General features: G+C 38.4%; 1 protein-coding gene across 1 annotated transcript in view; it reads right to left on the bottom strand.

Annotated features, from left to right (window-relative positions):
- OBI1 (ORC ubiquitin ligase 1) overlaps positions 1-21,267 on the bottom strand; it is a 37,136-nt gene that overhangs the window by 3,566 nt on the left and 12,303 nt on the right. The window contains exons 3-5 of the mRNA XM_004577414.4: positions 20,171-20,262; positions 14,296-14,544; positions 11,125-11,213 (exon numbers count right to left, since the gene is read on the bottom strand). Of these exons, the coding sequence (XP_004577471.2) occupies positions 11,125-11,213; positions 14,296-14,544; positions 20,171-20,262 (430 nt within the window). The remainder of the gene's footprint in view (positions 1-11,124; positions 11,214-14,295; positions 14,545-20,170; positions 20,263-21,267) is intronic.

Below are 21,267 nucleotides of genomic sequence, written 5' to 3'. Positions count from 1 at the left end.
TGTTAATTTACTTTTGTTCATTTGGAAAACAAAGTGACAGAAAAAAAAGACAGGCACAGATTTTTCTATCAGTTCAGTCCCCAAATGCTTGCAATAACTGGACCAAAAAAACCCAAGAGCGCAGAACTCCATCTGGGTCTCCCACCTGGGTGTCAGGTGCCCACCTGCTGCCTTCTGAGATGTATATCAGCTTTGAGGACTCAGGCCTGCAGAGGGAAACATTTCCTTCCCAAATATTGGCAACTTGTTGTTTCAGGTTTTAGCTTAGAGTTTCAAACATACTGCTATTTTAAGAGGCTGTATTTTCCCCGAAGATTTTTATTATTATTATCATTACTGTGGTTCTGAGTTTAAATCAATGTTAGCCCCAACCATAGAAGAAAGCTGAAGTACCGTGAGAACAGACAAGTCCAGCAACAGAGTGCACATAAGACAGACAAGCAAGCAGAGGTCACTGATGGAGTTAAGCTGATCTTTACAGTAACACCAATTTCTCAAAAATTTTCTTTCAGCATTTTACAAGCCTAATACTTTGCTCGCAAGTGCCAGGGCAGAAGCTGTGAGCCAGAAACCCAATCTAGGTCTCTCACATGGGTGTCAGCGACCCAGTTATTTTAGCCATCACCTGCTGCCTCCCAAGATACATTTTATCAGTAATCTAGAATTGGGGGCAGAGCTGGGACTCAGTCTAGGTTCCTGGACATGAAATGTGGGTGTTCCAAGTGCTTAAACTCTAAAGTAAAATGCCCATACTATCAGATCTATGTAGCATGCTACTAAGGAAACCATGCTGGTAGACAAACTGACAGAAATGTATAGTGAAATCCAGGGAGCTAATCAACTAGTTAATTGATCCATGTAATTTATGTGCTTTCTGTCTCACACCATTAGAGCAGAACCTCCAGGACAGCAGGAGGTTTAGCTGTCTTATACTCACTGCTAGATCCCCAGAATAACTCTTGGTATGGAGCAGTACCATGTACAATATTTAAATAAATTTCATTTCTTACTTTAAACTATGTCAGTGCCCCACTTTAAGACAAAGTCAACACTACAGAATTAGCTAAAGCTCTGTGGTCCTCTTTTCCTTGTAACTATGTGACAACTATTATATGACTATGTTTCATGCAATCAACTGTTTACCATTCTACTTTAAAATGAAAGCCAACTGAGTGATACATACATATAGGTATATAATATTGTTTTTAAATGACATGCTTGAAACCAACTACTGCTCCATCCAAAAATATTTCCTTTTACCTTCATAAAGGACTACAAGGGGCTAGTGCTGTGGGGTAGTAACTAAAGCCTCAGCCTGGTAAAACTGGCATCCCATGTGGCTGCCAGATCCAACCCAGCTCCTGCTTATGATCTGGGAAAGCAGTAGAGGATGGCCCAAGTCCTTGAGCTCCGGCACCCACCATGTGGGAGAACCACAAGAAGCTCCTGGCCATTGTGGCCATTTGTGGAGTGAACCAGAAGATGGGAGATATTTCTTTCTCTGTAACTGTATTTCAAATGAAAAAATAAAATAAATCTTTAAAAATACAAATAAATGAGACATTCGACACTGGTATTAGGGGACATTTTAGCTTACCCCAAGGTACCTATGTTAGATTAGGCAAAGGACAATTTATTTTACTATATAGGTATAATGATAAAGGATACACATCTGATTCTATACATTCATGGAAAAAGACAATGATGATAAAAGCTTAACTGTCTTTGCATGTTAATATTCTCTTCTTGCAATAATTTCAGATATTTTCAGAATATCCAACACTAAATGAAACATGCCAGGGCAAGCTAGCATTTCTGATATCATTGTCATACTTCCTTTTCCTGAGAAAATTTTAAAGTGGAGTATTTTATAAAACATTCCATTAGAGACCAAAAGGCTTTGATTTTCAAAGTAGCAATGATAACTAAAAGTTTCATTATGCCAGAGAAAACAATGTAGAGCAGTTTGGGAGCTGCAACTTATACTGGAAGTGTGTTTTGCACAAATCTAGCAGCAGATTAAGGTATTTTTTTTTCAGCTTGCAATGTGAACTCATGCATGCATTCTGGATTAGAGAAAACAATGACAGTTTTCCTTACTCAAACAGTCACAGCAATACAAGATCATTCCTGTCTGGACCAGTAACGAGAAATAAATCTGACCTTTGAGGTACTAAAAGTAGAGTTAAACACATCTCTGATAACATGGAAGTTCTCAAGACCACATGTGTTCACAGCATAATACTAGAAGAAATCAAATGTGTTTGAAAGTGATCCAAAAGCTGGCACATGGAAAATAATAAATGCCAAAGTCCAGAATCAAATGAGTCAAGCTCGGGGCGAGCACTGTCAACAGTGAGCTAAGCTGCCACCTGCAATGCTGGCATACCATATCAGAATGCCGGTTCAAGTCACATCTCTGCATCCTATCTATCTCCCTACTAATATATCTGGGAAAGAAGGTTGAATTACTAGGGCCTGTCACCCACATTGGAGATGTGGACAGGGCTTTTGGCTCCTGGATTCAGCTTGGCCCAGCTCTAGCTGTTGTGGTTACTTGGGGAGTGAAGCAGGTTATAGAACTCTCCCTCTGCCTTCCAAGGCAATCCATCAATCTTAAAAAAAGAAGAAAGAAAGAAAGAAAGAAAGAAAGAAAGAAAGAAAGAAAGAAAGAAAGAAAGAAAGAGAGAGAGAAAGAAAGGAAGGAAGGAAGGAAGGAAGGAAGGAAGGAAGGAAGGAAGGAAGGAAGGAAAGAGGGTAGGTAGGTAGGTTTGTTTTCTGGAGCTCTGCTACTGCTTTAGGTAATTTACTTTGCCTCTCTGGTTCTCAGCAATCTCAGCTAAAGCTATAAACATGGTGGTCAATGGGTTGCCAAGACTACCAAACTTCAGAAAGGCCAGTATGAAGTATCAAGAGGATACCATAGAAATGAGTTTACTTTCTTTCTTAAAATTTTTTTTGATTTTATATCTTTTCCCTGCTTTTTAGCTGAGGGAACAGCGAAACAAAATAAAAGCAATCACTGGAAACAGAGCAGCTGTTATGGGCTAGCCTATATGACAGGTTTTCAGTGTTGATGTCCTTGCTTAATATGTTTGCTGTATGCACGGATTTCAGCTACCATTTGCTACGGTTTGAACCAGTTTTGGCTCCCAAACTCATTTGGGTATACTTCCCACCCAAACTTGAACTATGAGCTTCCAAAACTGTGAACCACAATAAATTTCTTTCACAAGTAGCTACTCTCAGGATCTGTTATAATGACAAACATTTGACCAATACACTGTGTTTTAATTAGACAATACTGGTCACCAACAAGCTTTTACTTTTAGTTACCACATCATGTTAACATTAAGTATAAACCAGTTAAAATCTGCCCTTAGAGCTTTTTAGTTTACAGTTATCAATCAGGTCACTTCTTTCAAAGCTGTCAGTGACTGGTCACTCTGTAACTGTTAACACACAAGCAGGAGTTAAGCTGGCTACCTCTCTTCCAATGGAAAATCCACATAATATTTCATAAAGGTGGATATACAAAAGGCAGATGTGAAAACAAAGACGAAGGTGTAGCACAGAAGTAAAATGTTATGGTGCTGGAAGTGAAACTAGACTCAAATGTAAAATGTATTTATGGAAAAACATTTATAGAAAAAAATGTATTATTCTGATGACAGTTACTGATGTCTAATGTGTGTTGAGGGGCTACAAAGAAGGAAACAAGAGAAGTAGAAGTTATAATCCCTATCCAACATATTTCATAACCTCTCTGACAACATTATTCTTAATTATTAGCATACATTGCAGTCTCCTGAAATCTCAATAAAGACAAGCCGACAGAAAACTGCAGTAACTGTCTATTTCCAATTAGCTGACTATCCAGAGAAGGGTCCCCAAGGCAGCTGAGGGCCTGAGCACAACTGGCTGTCACAGCTTGGCCCCAGGGTATCATCAGGTTTCACCACAGTCTACAACCTCCCCTTCTGGGAAAACCAAAAGGCATAGCAGAATCAGCCATCAAATAAGGCTGGGGTCAAATACTAGGAATAATGGCATTTGTCAGAGTAGAACTGTGAGAAACAAAAAAGGCCAGAACAGGTCAAGAAGGGACAACTGCCAAACCCAGCCAGACCAGAATTACTGATGAGGAAGGCATGCAATAACACAGGCCATCATAAGCCAATGGGAAATGTTCAGTATTACCAGAGAGACTACAAGAAGACACAGACTAAGAAAAAGGCAAGAAAATTAAGCAGAAGTCATATAGGAAACAACCTTGTACACTATACAGTACTGAAAATCTTGGGCCTAATATGTAGGTAATGGGGAATCACCAAAAGTTAAAGAGGAACAAAATGATCAAATATAAAACCTAGAATTCAAGTAATGATATAAAAGATACTTGAGGTTTAGAGTGCAAAGGAGGGTATACTTAGAAGGTTTTCATACTAGGCTAACCTAAAAATAATATGGGTCCAGATTAGTGGGAATGAGAAGATGGATCCCAAAGGCATTAAAGGAAGTTGCTGAGACAGAAACAAGCAGGTGTGGGTTGAGTTGAAAGACTGGAGAAAATAAGATAAATAGCAAAGTGGTAAAGTGATAAAAAGGATAGGAATGAAGCAAGAGCATAAAGAATCTTTTGTATGGGAATAGGGAAGAGGACAGACACAATTATTTAGACACACATACAAATGCATATTACCTCTTAGCTATTCTTTATGTATTATATTTTGTAAGGACAGATTATTTTAATCCTTGAAATGACATATTATCTACATTTTATTAAACAAAATGATGGCTCTAAGACATTAATTCAGTCAATGTTATTTATCCATTTAATTATTCAACAAATACTGCACTGGGGCTTTAGGAAAAACATACCCTTTTAGAACTGAAAGAGTTTAATACGAAGGAGACAACAAAAAGGGCAAGCATAAAAAAACAGGAGTGCATATAGCGATACTGGGACACTGGTTAGCTGTTAACTACGGACTGTGTCGTAAGTGCCTCAAATTTGAATTCTTTTAATCTTGACTACAATCTACAAGATAGAAAGTACCACTGGCCCCATTTCACAGATAACCCAAATTGAGATATACAATGGTTAAAATCTTCCTCCAAATGCTACAGGTATTAAGCATACTGGGTCAGTGTTCAAGTGTCCTGGACAGTCTGATTCCAGAGCCCGAGTTCATAACTACGGAGGTCAACTGCTTTCCCCGAGCCTGATTTTACTGTCATGGCTTCATAAGACAGAATAGGTAGGGAGAACTGAAGGGAGAGATGCTTTAGACTGAATTATCAGAAAGGCCTCTCAGAATCTAATGAAAAAAGGAGACAGGTAGGCAAAGATCTGGAAGATGAACATTTTCGACAGAAGAAACATGTCCAGCATGATGAGCATGATGAGCCAGGGGAGTGAGAAGGAGATTATAAGTGCAAGAGGCACAACTAGCTTGTGAAGGATCTGCATTCCAGTTTAGGAACATACTGGGCAGTTTCATTTAAGGAGGAACGGATAAAAAAACTGTGATATACTGTATGATATACTGTTCAGCCATGAAAAACTGAAAATCTACCATTTACAACAAAATGGTCTCAAGTAGAGATCATTATGCTCAGTGAAATAAGCCAATCCCCAAAGGATAAATATTGTGTATTCTAAGACAACCTTCATGCAAAATACAAGATCAACAGATATGCAGGTAAACACGTATATACACACAGCTATTTTGAGGAACTGTATAATGGAGACTAGCACGCTGAGTGGTGAAGGTACAAGGTAGTATGTATCTCTACTTTCGAATAAATGATGGACTCTCAATGATACTGTTAAATATATCTTGACACTAGGATGTGGACTTTCTACCATTGTCTATACCTACAATGTCATGATAACACTTGAATAGCACAATAATTTAAACAGCAGAATGACCTAATAACAGAATGACTTGTGACTGTTGCTGAAGGATTATACTATTGTAACAATATAGGGGAAAATGGGGGGTTGAGATAGAGTAAATGGGAAGGGTTGAAGGGGAAATCGTAGCTTGTGGAATTCTATCATGGAAAATAAAAATTAAAAAAAAAGGGGGGCAGTTTTAGGAAACAGGTCTAGATAATTTGACTTTTACTTTATTAAATAACCATTTTTTAACATGATAAAAAATGAACTGGATATAGCAAGGAGGCATACAGTAGAAGGAAGCTTACATTCAGGTAGTCTGTCTCCAGAGCTAAGCTCTTCTCAGCCATTTTGCTTTGTGGTGAATATAAGGTATAGGACCTTAACCAAGAGTACAAAATAAATAGGTAGAAATATAAATCAGCACTTCAGAAGAAGGCAGGAGAAAATATTTAGGTTTTGTTTTATAATCTTGAACGTACAGGTGGGTGATTATGCAAGACAAACACAAATACAGCAAAGACAAACACAAAAACACAAATAGGAAGAGTTCCGGTCCTAATTAGAAAGTGTATTCTTTTCTCTTTGGAGCACTTCTTATGTTCTAGTAACATAAAATACTGTATTCTGTTCAGAAAGTACATAGAGCTTTCATCCTATCCCCAAAGGAGCTGGACCATGAGTGAAGACTGGTCCACAATGATAAGCCTTGGGGTTCCAGTTCAGTTAAATGAGCTGTATGCAGTCAGACATTATCAAACTAATAGATCTCAGACAGTTACAGAATAAGTAACATTCCTGAATATATTTATAGAAATGAAGTCCATTAATTCAATTATAACTAAGTTTGATAGAAATGAAGTAGAGTCTTCTACATGGAGCTTTGTCTCCCACCATGTTAGAATGAATGAATAGCTGAGAGCAAAGGCGGCTGCTCTGCTAACGCCGCACAACAGCTGGGCACAGCTCACATTCCCTTTCCAGAGTGACTACAGAAAAAAAGGGGGGAAAGGAAAAGGAAGAAAAATTTAAAAAGAATCAAATAACAAAATTACACAGGAACAGAGACCTGGGAAAGAGAGGAAATTTTAAATGTTTTCCAAGTCAATTCTTCATATTCCTTCAAGTTGAAAGAAAAATCATTAAGGAATACATAACTCAATCAAGGACAAATATATCCACATGTCCTGGAACAATTTAACTGAAATCAAGGGAATTTAGGAATAATAATAATAAAATTCCAATACTAAAGTGTTTACTCCATCCCCCACTGCCCCTCCTGTCCTTTCCCTCTCTTAGTGTTTCTTAGCATACAGAGGCAGGGAATTCTTGTTATTCCCTACCAAACTCTCAGACTAACTAACTTTTCTTCCTATAGCAGAGGATGGTAAATACAAAAGACTCCCGCTAACCAACTACCTAAGTAGACTGTTGATGGTTATAAGGCAGAGGGGTGAAAATCAGATTTTTGTTACAATCAACCTGAGAAGGAAGCCACCAGGATTCCTTAGCAGTGACATCTGTGGTTACTATATGATGTGCAGAAAAGGGACTAATTAACACTCTAATAGCCCAGGCTGCTACTTCTCTGAATGACTTCTTCCGTCACTAACATCTCCATCTGCCAAAGCTGGGTTCAAATCTTGACTTTTTGATAGACTCCTCTATTTGCCAGTCTCCGACACCATATTACCATTATTACCATCTCTGTCATATATATGGCGTAATATTTGCTATACAGCTTCAGAATATTTTGTGTATTTTCATCTTTCGCCTTGCATAGATGGTGTTTCCTGGAAGTACTAACTACATCTTGCTGGTTTTAAATTTTTATTGAAAGAATTTTTAGACATTCACAATATAGAAAATAATGTAACAAACCCTTACATACTCATCATCCATCTTAAACAACTATCAACATTTTTGTCTTATTTCGCATTTATACATATTATAAAACATATTTATATGTACACATACATAAATAAGCTAGGCAGGGAAGGAGGAGTGGGAAAAGGTTGAGTAATGGGTACAAGATTATAGCTAAGTAGGGGTAAGATTCTGGGGTTCTAACATATAGAGGGGAAAAATAATGCATATCTCTAGTGAAGACAGAGTGGATGCTTTAAATACAATGCAATGTTAAACGTTGGAAAGTATAAGGATATTTACTTTGGACATTTTACAGTGCATTCATGTAACAAGAGTGTTTATTGGTGCTTTGTGATTTTCAGAGCCTGTATCAAACTACACCTGGGACTATCAGCTTTATGAACAATGAGAAATAAATCTCGGCCAGTTAAGCCAATCATTTTTTAGTACTTTGTGACAACCTGAGCTATTGGCTTTCCTAAATTTTGTTTCAGTGTCTAAAATTGAAGTTCTCCTACATGATTTGTAGAATATGTATATTCAACTTATATATCAGAGACTAAGACCATGTGTATAATAAGATATATCTGACACCTAGCCAAGAAAACAAGAGAAAAATCATTAGTTAAGGCACTTCCTAGACAGAAGGAATGAAATGCATTTACTTTTAGCATTGAGATTTCATATTCTTTTCAAATAAAGTAAGAACTCAGGTGACCTGCATCTGGATATTTTCACCTGTGGTCAGCTTCTCTATGAGTCCTACCAGATTCTGGGGATGCAAAGTAAACAAGGCTGTAAATCATACTTCAATGCATTGCAAATTCAGCTAGAATAGGATCAGTTCAAATCACTTTTGTAGTGGAACTGTTCCCTTCTCCTGAAAGGAAGGAATGGAAGCTGCAGATGCAAAAGCATATATTGAACACTGGATTCAGATGAAGAGCTGCTTGTTGGAGAGCAGACGGGCCAGGCTGCCTTAGGTGAGATTCTTCAGTTATTTATTTAGTTGGACCCAATGCTATTTAAAAACAGACATCCTGTGGCATTAAATTTAAAATCTGATGGGCAAGTTTTCAAGAAATAAAAGCTATAAGTGAAACAGCTTCAGGTCCATTCAGTATGCTGTGGGAAATGGCTAATGGACATGCATTATTATGACTGGCAATGGTAGCTGCCAATAAATGATAGAGCAGAGATTCAAACTACTGCATAACAGCAACACTTCCTAAGCTTACCTCACTCACCTTTCAAAGCAAAACATTATCTGAAGAGACAAAACAACAACAAAAACAAAAAATCAGGGTTGGAGAACACAGGGGAAAGATTAAGGAAACACTAATTAAACATAAAAGCTATGTTTCTTTCTATATTCGTTAGTTATCGCTGCTCTAAACAATTATGGTCTATGTTTACCTTTTCCCTGAGACCAAACTTGGCTTAACTGAGGACAACATCTAATTTACAAATTAAAGCAGAAAGTTATTCTGGTAGGATAAATTTCCGCTATTTATTCCTTCCTTATCTTTTTTCAACAAAAACAACTAGAGTCCAGAAAATGGAGGGAATAAAAGGAAGCAGAACTGTAATCTGTCATCCCTTAGAAAGGCTGTTTTCCCATATTAGAAAGGTAGACAGAGAAAATGAGATAGAGAAAGATCTTCCTTCTGCTAGTTCACTCCCCATGTGACCGCAACTGCTAGAGCTGAGCTGATATGAAGCCAGGAGCCAGGAGCTTCTTCTGGGTCTCCTATGTGGGTGCTGGGTTCCAAGGCTTTGGGCTCTCCTCCATTGCTTTCCCAGGCCACAAGCAGGGAGCTGGATGGGAAGTGAGCAGCTGGGACACGACCTGGTGCCCATACAGCATCTTGACACATGCAAGTTGAGGATTTAGTCACTTTAGGCTATTGTGCTGGGCCTTTCATTTAATTTTTTTTATTTTTAAAGATTTATTTATTGGGCCTGGCGCAATAGTGTAACAGTTAAAGTCCTCGCCTTGAATGTGCCGGGATCCCATATGGGCGCCGGTTCTAATCCTGGCAGCCCTGCTTCCCTTCCAGCTCCCTGCTTGTGGCCTGGGAAAGCAGTCAAGGATGGCACAAAGCTTTGGGACCCTGCACCTGTGTGGGAGACCTAGAAGAAGCTTTTGGCTCCTGGCTTCGGATTATCTTAGCTCCAGCCATTGCGACTGCTTGGAGAGTGAACCATCGGATGGGAGATCTTCCTCTCTGTCACTCCTGCTCTCTGTATATCTGTACTTCCAATAAAAATAAATAGATCTTTAAAAAAAAGATTTGGAAAAAAATCTATTTTTATTTGAGAGACAGATTAACAAAGAGAGAAGGAAATCCACTAGTTTTTCCTCCAAATAGCTGTAATGATCAAAGCTGAACTGATCCAAAGCTGGTAACACGGAGTTTCTTCTGAATCTCTCATGAATGCAGGGGACCAAGGACTTGAGCAATCCTTCGCTGCTTTTACAGGCCACAGGCAGGGAGCTGGACCGGAAGCGGAATATGTGGGACTAGATCCAGTGCCCATGTGGAAGTAGCTTGCTCAGCTGCATTGTTATTTGATTTTCCTACAAAAAGAACCTTGTTCTGCTTGCAATCTTTCATCTTCACTGTTAACACCCAATTATTTCTTATAATTATAAACACACTAACTGTAAACACTTGTGATCTCATATTTTATGAAGCAGAATGAAAACCATTCTTCATAAATAAATAATGTTTTATTTTTTAAACTCCAAATCAATCCAAAATTCCATGTACAATTCTGTAAATTGTTTCAGATAGGCTTTATAGTAGTAATAGTCAAGGGCACAGACTAGTTAAGTTCATACTATTGTAACCACTTACAAGCGGCGTAGATTCAGATAAATTAATCTCCCTATACCCCTGCTTTTCTCAATGGAAAATATACAACGATTATAGTATCACATGACACAATGTTTTCACTGGCAAAGAGAAAACACTATATGAGCATTAACCGTTACTGAGATCACCTGAGAAAATAAAAATACTTAGAGGGTATTATCTTAATTTCACTATTTGTTATTTCTATTAAATGGTTACACATGTACGATCTATCTCTTGATTTGGTTCACATAAAATAATCTTCTCAATTTCAAATAAAGAGAAGGAATAAGAGTGAAACACTTTTCTCTTTAACTGATACTAGGATTTTAACAATATCACAAAGTATATATTTGCTTTTTAGAAGTAAGACATTAGACTTAAACCTACATACATAAATGGAGAACCAAATGAAAGACATCTGCTATTACAGCAGCCAGTTCTATAACACTGATACAATATGATACACTGCTTTATGCAGAAAATACCTACTTCTGGGGGGATCTGTTATCAACTTCGGCCTTCAGTCGTAAATTCTCCCTCACTAGGCCACCATTTTCCAATTTCAATTTTTTATTTGCCTTGAAAGAAACAAAAGAAAAAGTTTTAATAAGCACAAAACCCCACAAAAGTACCTTGTAAAAAATACGAAGTAAGCCCTCTGTTTTTTAAATGAATGAAATCAGAAAACATGGCCAACAGAAACTTAAAATAGGAAATGCATGTGAAATTACAGGCATGACTAACCATTTAATGCCAGCCCCGAGAGTTCATGAGTCTACCCAGGGAGGTGAGTACAATATATGAGTTAGCTGACAGGAGTTAGAGACTCCACCAACTGCACGTGCACTGTCAAGGACTAAACATTCTCAGCATTCCACTGCATAAAAGTATCTACAAACTAAATCTGGGGAGTGAATCCTTGAGCTGTGAGCATGCTTTTAGGTTCTTTAAAAGCAGATTTTTTCCTAACAATAACAACTCTAATTTGCTTCAACCACTTTTTCTTTCCTGAAAAAGACTTTCTAAATGCCTCTACTCTCAAATTCTAGTACCCTCTATTTTGGGTTATTATTACCCAATAAATCCCATTTGCCTTTTGACAAATAATCAATCAATCAATCAATCAATAAACGGGCGGCACTTAGTGAAGCACTTTGAAGATGACAACAAATTTAAGTTAGGAACTTGTTTGACTTCCTTTCCCAATTTTCTCTTCTTACTTCATATTGTACTCAGATCATAATGTTTCAAATTCTCTTACCAAGCTAGGTCTCTCAAATAATTCTAATTACTGCATGTCTAGTTGCTTTACTATCAGAATTTTCAAGCTCATGAATCTCAGATTAATAAAGGGGGTCAGGATATCAGCCTCCTGATGATATAAAACTCATCTAGTCCAGGAAACGTCAGGAAAAAAAGCTATTTCATTCATGCTGTACAAATAGTTGTTTATTCTGAGTCTTTTGTACTTCTGTAGCTGATTTACAGTATGTTATTTGGTTATAAAAATTCAAGTTTGCTCTCTGTATAGCCCACCTTTTTTTATTCACCTATGTTCTGCTTTATAGCCTATTATGTAATATCAACAACAGGCATACAAAACAGGCTTCTAAAATATTCCAAATGATTTGAGGTCTCAGGGTAGCTTTGAGACTATTAACACAGCAAAACCTAAACTGTGCTTTATGCCTATTTCCCTTATATACCATCCCCATGCCACCTTTATGAGCCCAGAGTAGTTTTCAGAAAGATCCTCATGCTACAAGAAGCATTTATTGTAAAAATTTAAACAAAATTTATTAACTGTAAAGGAAATTACACAGAACTTCACTGTGATGGCTTCAAAAGAGGCAGGGAAATTAAAAGAGACTTAGTCGTGACAAGTACTTACAGATTCCAAAGCTGTTAATCATATGCTATTCTCACATTTTCTAATGAACCAAAATGCTAACATTTGCCATAGACAGCCAAAGAAACGATACACTTCCCCTAAACTGGTAACGGACTTAATGCAACTAGGTCTGTAGCTCCTTTTATCTCCGAAAGCACTAAATTCTGGCTTTTTCTGAGGACCCAAACCATTTATTTTAGATGTGTAAGCTACCTCATGGCTAGATGCAAACACTTCTCCGTGGATTAAGCTCACTGCAGATCTAAGATCCACTCTACAAAGACTCCTCCTCACAATATGCTACGGATTTCTCTGATGACTTCAGGAGGCAGATTTAGAAAATCAGCACAAGAGCAATATTTTAAGGGAAGGCAGGCAAGTGATGGCTCCACGCACTACCAAATCATTCAGAATAAAAGGACTTTACTAATGGATAAACTTGAAGTTAGGACTGACACAACTACATTTTTTTCAAGGAAGAGTCTAAGGCAACTGCTTGTAGCTCCCTTGGAATTAGTCATTAATGACAGTGCTAGAGAAGATGTGCTCAAAACATTCCCTTTTATTGTAATGGCAATGGGTATATTTTTGTCTTCTATTCACAAAAGGTAGTCACTGAACTAAACTTGGGAAAAAATAAGAAAAAACTGCTAAGATGGGGGAGATCTTTTAAACTGATGTCATTTTTCTGGAAAAGAATGCAACTGCATACAGAAGTACAATTAGAGTCACAAATGGAATCATAATTTTTGGCAAGTAGTTATCTTTAACATTTTTATTTATTTATTTAAAGTCAGAGATACAGTGCCCAGCGCAGTGGCCTAGTGGCTAAGGTCCTCGCCTTAAAAATTCCGGAATCCCATGTGGATGCCGGTTCTAATCCTGGCAGCACTGTTTCCCATCCAGCTCTCTGCTTGTGGCCTGGGAAAGCAGTCAAGGATGGCCCAAAGCCTTAAGACCCTGCACCTGCATGGGAGACCCAGAAGAGGCTCCGGGTTCCTGGGTTTGGATCAAGTGCAGTTCCAGCCATTGGGGCCACTTGGCGAGTTAATCATCAGATGGAAGATCTTCCTCTCTGTCTCTCCTCCTCTCTGTATATCTGGCTTTCCAATTAAAAAAAAAGAGAGAGCGAGAGATAGAGAGAGGGAGAGCTCTTCCATCTGCTGGTTCACTCCCCCCGAGCTTCATTCTGGTCTCCCATGTGGATGGAAGAGAAGAACATCTGGGTCATCTGCTGCTGCCTTTCCCAGGCCATTAGCAGGGAGCTGCTATCGGATGCTGGTGACTCAGGCAGTGGCTTTACCTGCTACACCATAATGATGGATGCCCTAGTAACACTTAATGATAAAAAGCATTTCTATTGAAAATAAATGTTTGTTGAGCCATCTTGTCCTTACCTTTCTCACAAACCAAATGATGAATCAAGACAATATGGGTATTTATACTTAAAAGCCTTTTAAACATTTTAACTTGAGTGCCACAGCGAGTGGGAAGGAGAAAGAGTGTGTGCTAGCCTCTGGTGGTTTGCTCCCTAGATGCTCACAAAAGCCCAAGTGAGGAAGGGAACTGCTTGGGCTGTCACCGCTGTCTTCCAGGGCTGCACCGGCAGGAAGCCAGTCAAGAAAGGAGCTGCAGCTTGAGTCCACAGACTCGGATATTGGATATCAGTATCTTGGCCGTGACAGCAAATGATTGCCCTGTTTACTTGCAAGGTGTTTAAAATTGAGAATTTTTAAAACAACATTAGATTTCTTAAAGATACAACTTACCTCCTTCAACTTGTCCACATCATCTTTTACTTTTTCATATATTTCATTAGCTGTTCTGAGTTTTTTCTTCCACTCTGCTACAGTTTCTGGGTCAATTTTATTTGGATTATCTGCAACTGGATGTTTATCCTCATTTTGGTTGCCCTGAATCAATGTTAAAGGATCCAGAATAGTCTTGATCTGTGACTCCAAGCTGAGATTTTTACTCTTAAGCTCTTCCACCTCCTTTTGCAAACAGTCTATTTCATCCTGGAAAAGCAGCACATAGTCAGTAGGCAGACAGATATTGCACACATACATACATATGCTAAGGGAGGCCAACATGTTTTTGAATGTTATACTCAGAATTCTGTGGATGTTAAGTTCACATCGGAATAATGTTTGAGGGAAAAAGTCACATTCAGTTTAAATTTCCAAAGTGTATTCTGACTCTCAAAAACTGTTACTTATGTTGCTTTCATTTCATAGTTTTAATCTAAGAAAACTGTCCAATCCTTGATTATATTTATTATAATCAGAAAACAAGATGACACATGATTTCCAGCAGGGAAGTAGATTCTGGTTTGGAAGGCAATTCTGAGGCCTGTGTGCCTCCTTTACTCAGAGGAATTAAAAGTACAGTACCAATCAAACTGGATCTATCAGGGTCTGGCATCTGTACCTGAAAAGGGGTGAAATCATATCTTGGTTCCTTCATTTTCTTCAAGAAGGTTCTTGATTTTCATTTCTTCAGCTACACATTAGTCATTTAATAGCATGTTATTTAACTTCTTAGTGTTGTTAATTTCTTTTTTCTTCCAGATGTTGATTTTGTTTTGTGGCTCTTCATTTAAGGAGATGTATAGTAGCTGTGTAATGGAGACTGTCATATCTAGTACATGTCATTTAACTTCAGGGCATTGTAAATTTCTATTTTTCTTTCTATTGCTGATTTTGTATCATGACTTTTCACTTAAGGGGATGTACAGTAGTTGTGTAATGGAGACTGTCATATCTAGTAACATGCAATTTAACTTCACGGCATTATAAATTTCTAGTTTTCTTTCTATTGTTGATTTTGTATCATGACTTTTCATTTAAGGGGATGTACAGTAGCTGTCAAATGGAGACTAACATCCAGATGTGAGGATGTAGTGTGGTATGCATTTCTGCTTCCAGACAAAGATGGACTTACAATGAAACTGTTTACTATATCTTGACAATAGGATTCTGGACTCTCTGCCATTGTCCATGCCCGCAATGACGGGCATATGACTGAGTATGAAGAACTATATGTTAGTAATGATATAGAGGAACTAGATGGGGGGAGGGAATTGGGGAGAGGATAAGGGAATATGGAACTGTATCATAAAATGATAGCAATAATAAAAAAAATGTAAATAAAAATAATAAATTAAAAAAATAGATCTATAAAAAGTTTCTGGGGCCTGGCACTGTAGCCTAGCGGCTAAGGTCTTCTTCTTATACGAACCAGGATCCCATATGGGCGCCAGTTCTAATCCTGGTGGCCCCACTTCCCATCCAGCTTCCTTCTTGTAGCCTGGGAAAGCAGTGGAAGATGGCCCAAAGCCTTAGGACCCTGCACCTGAGTGGGAGATCTGGAAGAAGCTCTGTGTTCCTGACTTCGGATCAAGTGTAGCTTCAGCTGTTGCAGCCCCCTGGGGAGTGAAGCATCAGATGGAAGATCTTCCTCTCTGTATATCCGACTTTTCAATTTAAAAAAAGTTTCTGGATTCAGGTTTTTAAAATACTACAACTGTTCTACATATTAGTTTTCACTCTGGAAATGCTTGTCTTTTAATTTTTAAAAATAAAAATCTATTTTGAGCCAGCATCCTGGTGTAGTAGGCCAAGACTGCTTGCAGCACTGGCATCCTACATGGGCACCACTTCACGTCCTAGCTGTTCCACCTTTGATCCAGCTCCCTGATTATGGCCTAGGGAAGGGGCGAGGACAGCTCAGGTCGCTGGAGCTAAAGCACCTATGTGGGAAGCCTGGAAGAGGCTCCTGCCTCCTAGCTTCCAATCAGTTCAGCTCCAGCCATTTTGGCCCTTTGGGAAGTAAACCAGATGAAAAATCTCTCTTTCCTTCTCTCTGTAACTCTTTCAAATAAAAATTACTCATACAGACACACACACTTTTAAATATTTACCTATCTGAAAGAAGAGTGAGAAAACAAGATCTTCCATGTTTTAGTCCACTCCCCAAATGCCCACAACAGCCAGGGACACCGCAGCCTGAAGTCAGGAGCCTGCAATTGCACCCAGATCTTCCACGGGGCAGCAAGAAACCAAGCACTCTCTGTTATCTGCTGCCCCTCAGGCCCATTAACAGGAAATTGGAACAGAAGCAGAGATGGGAATCCACTTGCATTACTTTATTATGGGGTTGGGCACGCCAAGTGGAGGCTTAACCCACAGAAACACAATGCTCACCTCAGCTTATTACCTTACTCAATCACTAAACATTTGAGTTGCAACTCTTTTCTGATGCCATTCATTCATGCATAATAGATATGACAGTTTAATTTAATGCTGTTAAAAATAATATAGCTAGGAGTTAGTATTGTGGCATGGCATATTAAGCCAACACCTGTGACACTACCATTCCACATGAACACCAGTGGGTTTGAGTCTCTGCTACTACACTTTTTTTTTTAAAAAAGATTTATATATTTTTATTGGAAAGACAGATATACAGAGAGGAGGAGAGGCAGAGACGAAGATCTTTTGTCCGATGGTTCACTCCCTAAGCAGCCGCAACAGCTGGAGCTGAGCTGATCCAAAGCCAGGAACCAGGAGCTTCTTCCAGGTCTCCCACGTGGGTGCAGGGTCCCAAAGCTTTGGGCCGTCCTCGACTGATTTCCCAGGCCACAAGCAGGGAGCTGGATGCGAAGTGGAGCTGCCGGGATTAGAACTGGCGCCCACATGGGATCCCGGGGCACGTTCAAAGTGAGGACTTCAATCACTATGCTATCGTGCCAGGCCCTGCTACTACACTTCTGATCCAACTCCCTCCTAATGTATCTGACAAAACAATAAGAAATGGCCCGAGTACTTGGGCCCCTCCCACCCATGTAAGAGACACAGATGGAGTTCCAAACTCTTGGTTTCAAACTGACCCACCCTCAGCTGTTGCAGACATTTTTAGGGAGTGACAGGGAAGACAGATGATATTTCATTCTCTATCTTAAACTTTGCCTTTTAAAAAATTAACTGAAGTCTTAAAAAACACATTATATGGCTGAAAAAAATACACTCTAATAAGCAGCTCAATATACCAATCCCATGGTTTGAATATCCTCTCCAAAAGTCAAGATGGAATTTGATTGTCATTGTGATGGTGTTAACAGGTGGGACCCTGAAGAGGTGATTAGGCTGCAAGAGCTCCGGCCTCCTGAATGGGTTAATGAGGGAATGTATTCAGGACTTTTCCTTTTCTTTACCTTTCAGCCTACCACAACAGTAACACAGTCCCTGGTCAGATGCCAGTACCACATACCTGGCTGTCCAGCTTCCAGAAACAAGTGTCAAACACATTTCTGTTCACTATAAATCACTTACTCCTAGACATAATTGTATCAGGAAACAGAACAAAACAACCAGTGATCTCCCAAAAGATCCAGCTTACAGTATTTAATTATGGTGTTTATTAAGTATGTGTTACTACAGTTTAGAGTTAACACAGACAGTACTAGTTACTACCATAAATTATGACACATTTCAAGTTAAATACCATTCATGAAATAAGAAAATGACTTCCTTTTTAATCAATGTTTCAGTGAACAAACAAATACAGCTATATCTTTACTATATATTCACATCTGTGGAAAACACACATATGAATGAACATGTTTTAGCTATTTAGATTGCACTCCAATTCAAACAAAGTTTGAGATATCTAAAGCAAATTTGCATGTATAAAGATATTTTCTGGGACAGGTTTTGTGGCATACCAAGTTAAGCCACTGTCTGAATGCCAGCATCCCATATGGGTACTGGCTACAGACCTGACTACTACACCCAGCTCCCTCCTAACACACCTGGGAAAGCAGTAAAGGATGGTCCAAGTGTTTGGGCCCCTGAACACATGTGGAAGTCATGAAGGAAGCCCCAGGCTCCTGGCTTTGGTCTGGCTTTGCTCTGGCCAGTGCAGACATTTGGGAAGTTAATCAACGGATGGAAGATCTCTGTGTCTCTATAATGTCTGACTTTCAAATAAATAATTAATAACTTAAAAAAATGCTGATATTTTGTCTAAAGATCAGTGATGCTTGCAAATTTAAAACTATGCTAGGGGCCAACATGATGGCTTAATTGGCTGAGTTGTCACATGCGTGCTCTGATATCCCATATGAGCAGTGGTTCATGTCCCAGCTGCTCCACTTCCAGTCCAGCTCCCTGCTTATGGCCTAGGGTTACAGTGAAGAATGGCCCAAGTCCTTAGGCCCTTGCACCGATGTGTGAAACCCAGACAAGGCTCCTGGCTCCTAACTTCAGACTGGCTTAGATCTACCATTACAGCCACTTGGAGAGTGAACCAGTGAATAGAAGATCTTTTTCTCTGTCTGTCTCACTCTCTCTGTAAATCTGCCTTTTCAATGAAAATAATAAAATTTTAAAAAAAGAAACTATTCCAAAAACAGTTTTAAATCCTACATTTAGTTAATATAAAATAATTGGGCTTAATGTCTGACTTTCAAACATTTATATACAGTAGCTTACCATCACCGATTTAGCTTCCTGAAGTTTCAGTTATCCATGTCAATCACAGATAAATAACACTACATGAAAAATTCTAGAAATAAACCAAAAGTTTTAAATAACTTTTATCATAAATTATTATTGCTAATCTCTTACTGAGCCTAATTTATAAATTAAAGTATATCACAGATACACACATATTGGGGAAAACATAGTGTACATAGGGCTCAGTACAATTTGTGGTTTCAGGCATCCACAGGTGTCCTGGACATATCCCGTGCAGATAAGGGAGAAGTATTATATTCCATTAGTATGAATTTACGCAGAAAATATACACCCCTATATCTGATCAGCCTGCTCATCCACTGTTCTCTGTGCTGGCAGCTGACATGGATATTTATCAGAACTGATCAGACTTCTAAAATTCAGCGAACTTAGGGTAGAACAAATAATGGTTGTAGGGGTCAGAATGACTTTCCACCATCTCCTAAAAAACACACAAAAAAAACAAGGAAGAGGTACATACTTTCAATTAAAAAAGGAAAGAAAAAGAAAGTGCTTCCACCTTTTTTTTTCAATCAATGCACTCATTCTTCAATATGCATTTTTAAAATATTTATTTATTTTTATTGGAAAGGCAGATGTACAGAGAGGAGGAGAGACAGGGAGAAAGATTCCCTGTCTGCTGATTTACTCTCCAAGTGGCCACAATGGCTGGAGCTGAGCTGATTCAAAGCCAGGAGCCAGGAGCAAGGAGCCAGGAGCCAGAAGTTTCTTCCAGTTCTCCCATGCGGGTGCAGGGTCCCAAGGCTTTGGGCCGTCCTCGACTGTTTTCCCAGGCCACAAGCAGGGAGCTGGATGGGAAGTGGAGCAGCTGGGACATGAAGTAGTACCCTGTGAGTTTCCAGAGGATGCAAGGTGAGGACTTTAGCTACTAAACTACTGTGCCAGACCTTAATATGTATATTTTAAAAAATATAAAGAAAACCCCCTTTCCTCTATTTGTAAAGGAAAACAAAAAAGAAAAAAAATTTCTAACAAGGTATGTTTTACCTGACTTTTAAACAAAGACTTCACTGGATGTTTCCTCCCCGGAAACCCAGGGACTAAGGTAGTTCAACTTTACCTTGAAATTGGTGCTGACATATTTTAAACTTCGGTTATTATTTACCTCATATTCTTTGTGGAGTAATTCAAGTCTAGTTTTCCGAAGGTGCTTCCTGACCGTATGGCTTAGCATAGGTTCACTTTCACTTGTTCCTCCTACAGGGAAAAAAATTCTAATTTTTCATTCTTGATTTGGATGAAACAGAAATGATGTTTTTCTTATTGTTTCATATAGTCTCTCTGCTTCTATCTACCTTTATCCTTCTATACATACTTGAGGCTGCCACTCAGGCATTTATCTTAATCATGAAAAAAAGATAGTATTAAACACCTTCAGTAAAACATCATACTGTATTTACTTACCTATGTATAGCATTACAACTCAGTGGAAAAAAGGGTTATGTATTATCGTTTATAACATTCAGACAACTGTAAATTCTTAAAATTTGATAATGGTTAAATAATGACAAAACCAATTATTACAGTTAACCACCTGCTTATATAGATTATATACTATATACTATAATATATAATAAAGGGATTAAAAATGCTGGGTTACTAGAAACACAATTTTAAAAAATTAATGGTTTTCTTCAAGGATTCCAACAACTTTAAGTTACAATGACTGTGAGAACATTAATTGTAGGATATAAATTGCTACAAACATAGGAACAACTAGTTCTTCCTGAGACAGTTGTCCACTTATTCTGTGGTCACCTTCTTTGGATTTCCAAGCCATACGTGCCAAATGTATTTTACAGATTAACATTTCAGGAGGTTCAATGATACAAGATATAGATGAAGTATTATACTTAAGAGAATGTATGAACTATCATTTAGATATAAATGAATTCAGACAGGAAAAAGAGTATGAAGAAATGCTGTGAAAAAATTCAAATTATTTTAATCATCAAACCTCATAGTTCACAAAAAAAAAAGACCAGATTCTGGTGAATTTCATTAGGGAAGAAATTACAGAAAGATTAACACTACAGCATGCAACAGAGCAAAAGACAGTCCCCCGTCAGACTTCGCCCAAGAGTCTGAGACAGAAATCTCAGTCAACTCTGACTTTTCCTTTGTGTCTCTTATTTCCAAGCCCCACCACTAGTGTCCTTTTGTACACCAGCATGTTATCTTCCTTTTCCATTGTAAAAAAAA

The sequence above is a fragment of the Ochotona princeps genome, chromosome 12 (genome assembly GCF_030435755.1).
Source record: "Ochotona princeps isolate mOchPri1 chromosome 12, mOchPri1.hap1, whole genome shotgun sequence".
Taxonomy (NCBI): Eukaryota; Metazoa; Chordata; class Mammalia; order Lagomorpha; family Ochotonidae; genus Ochotona; species Ochotona princeps.
This window is presented reverse-complemented; position numbering and strand designations above follow the sequence as displayed.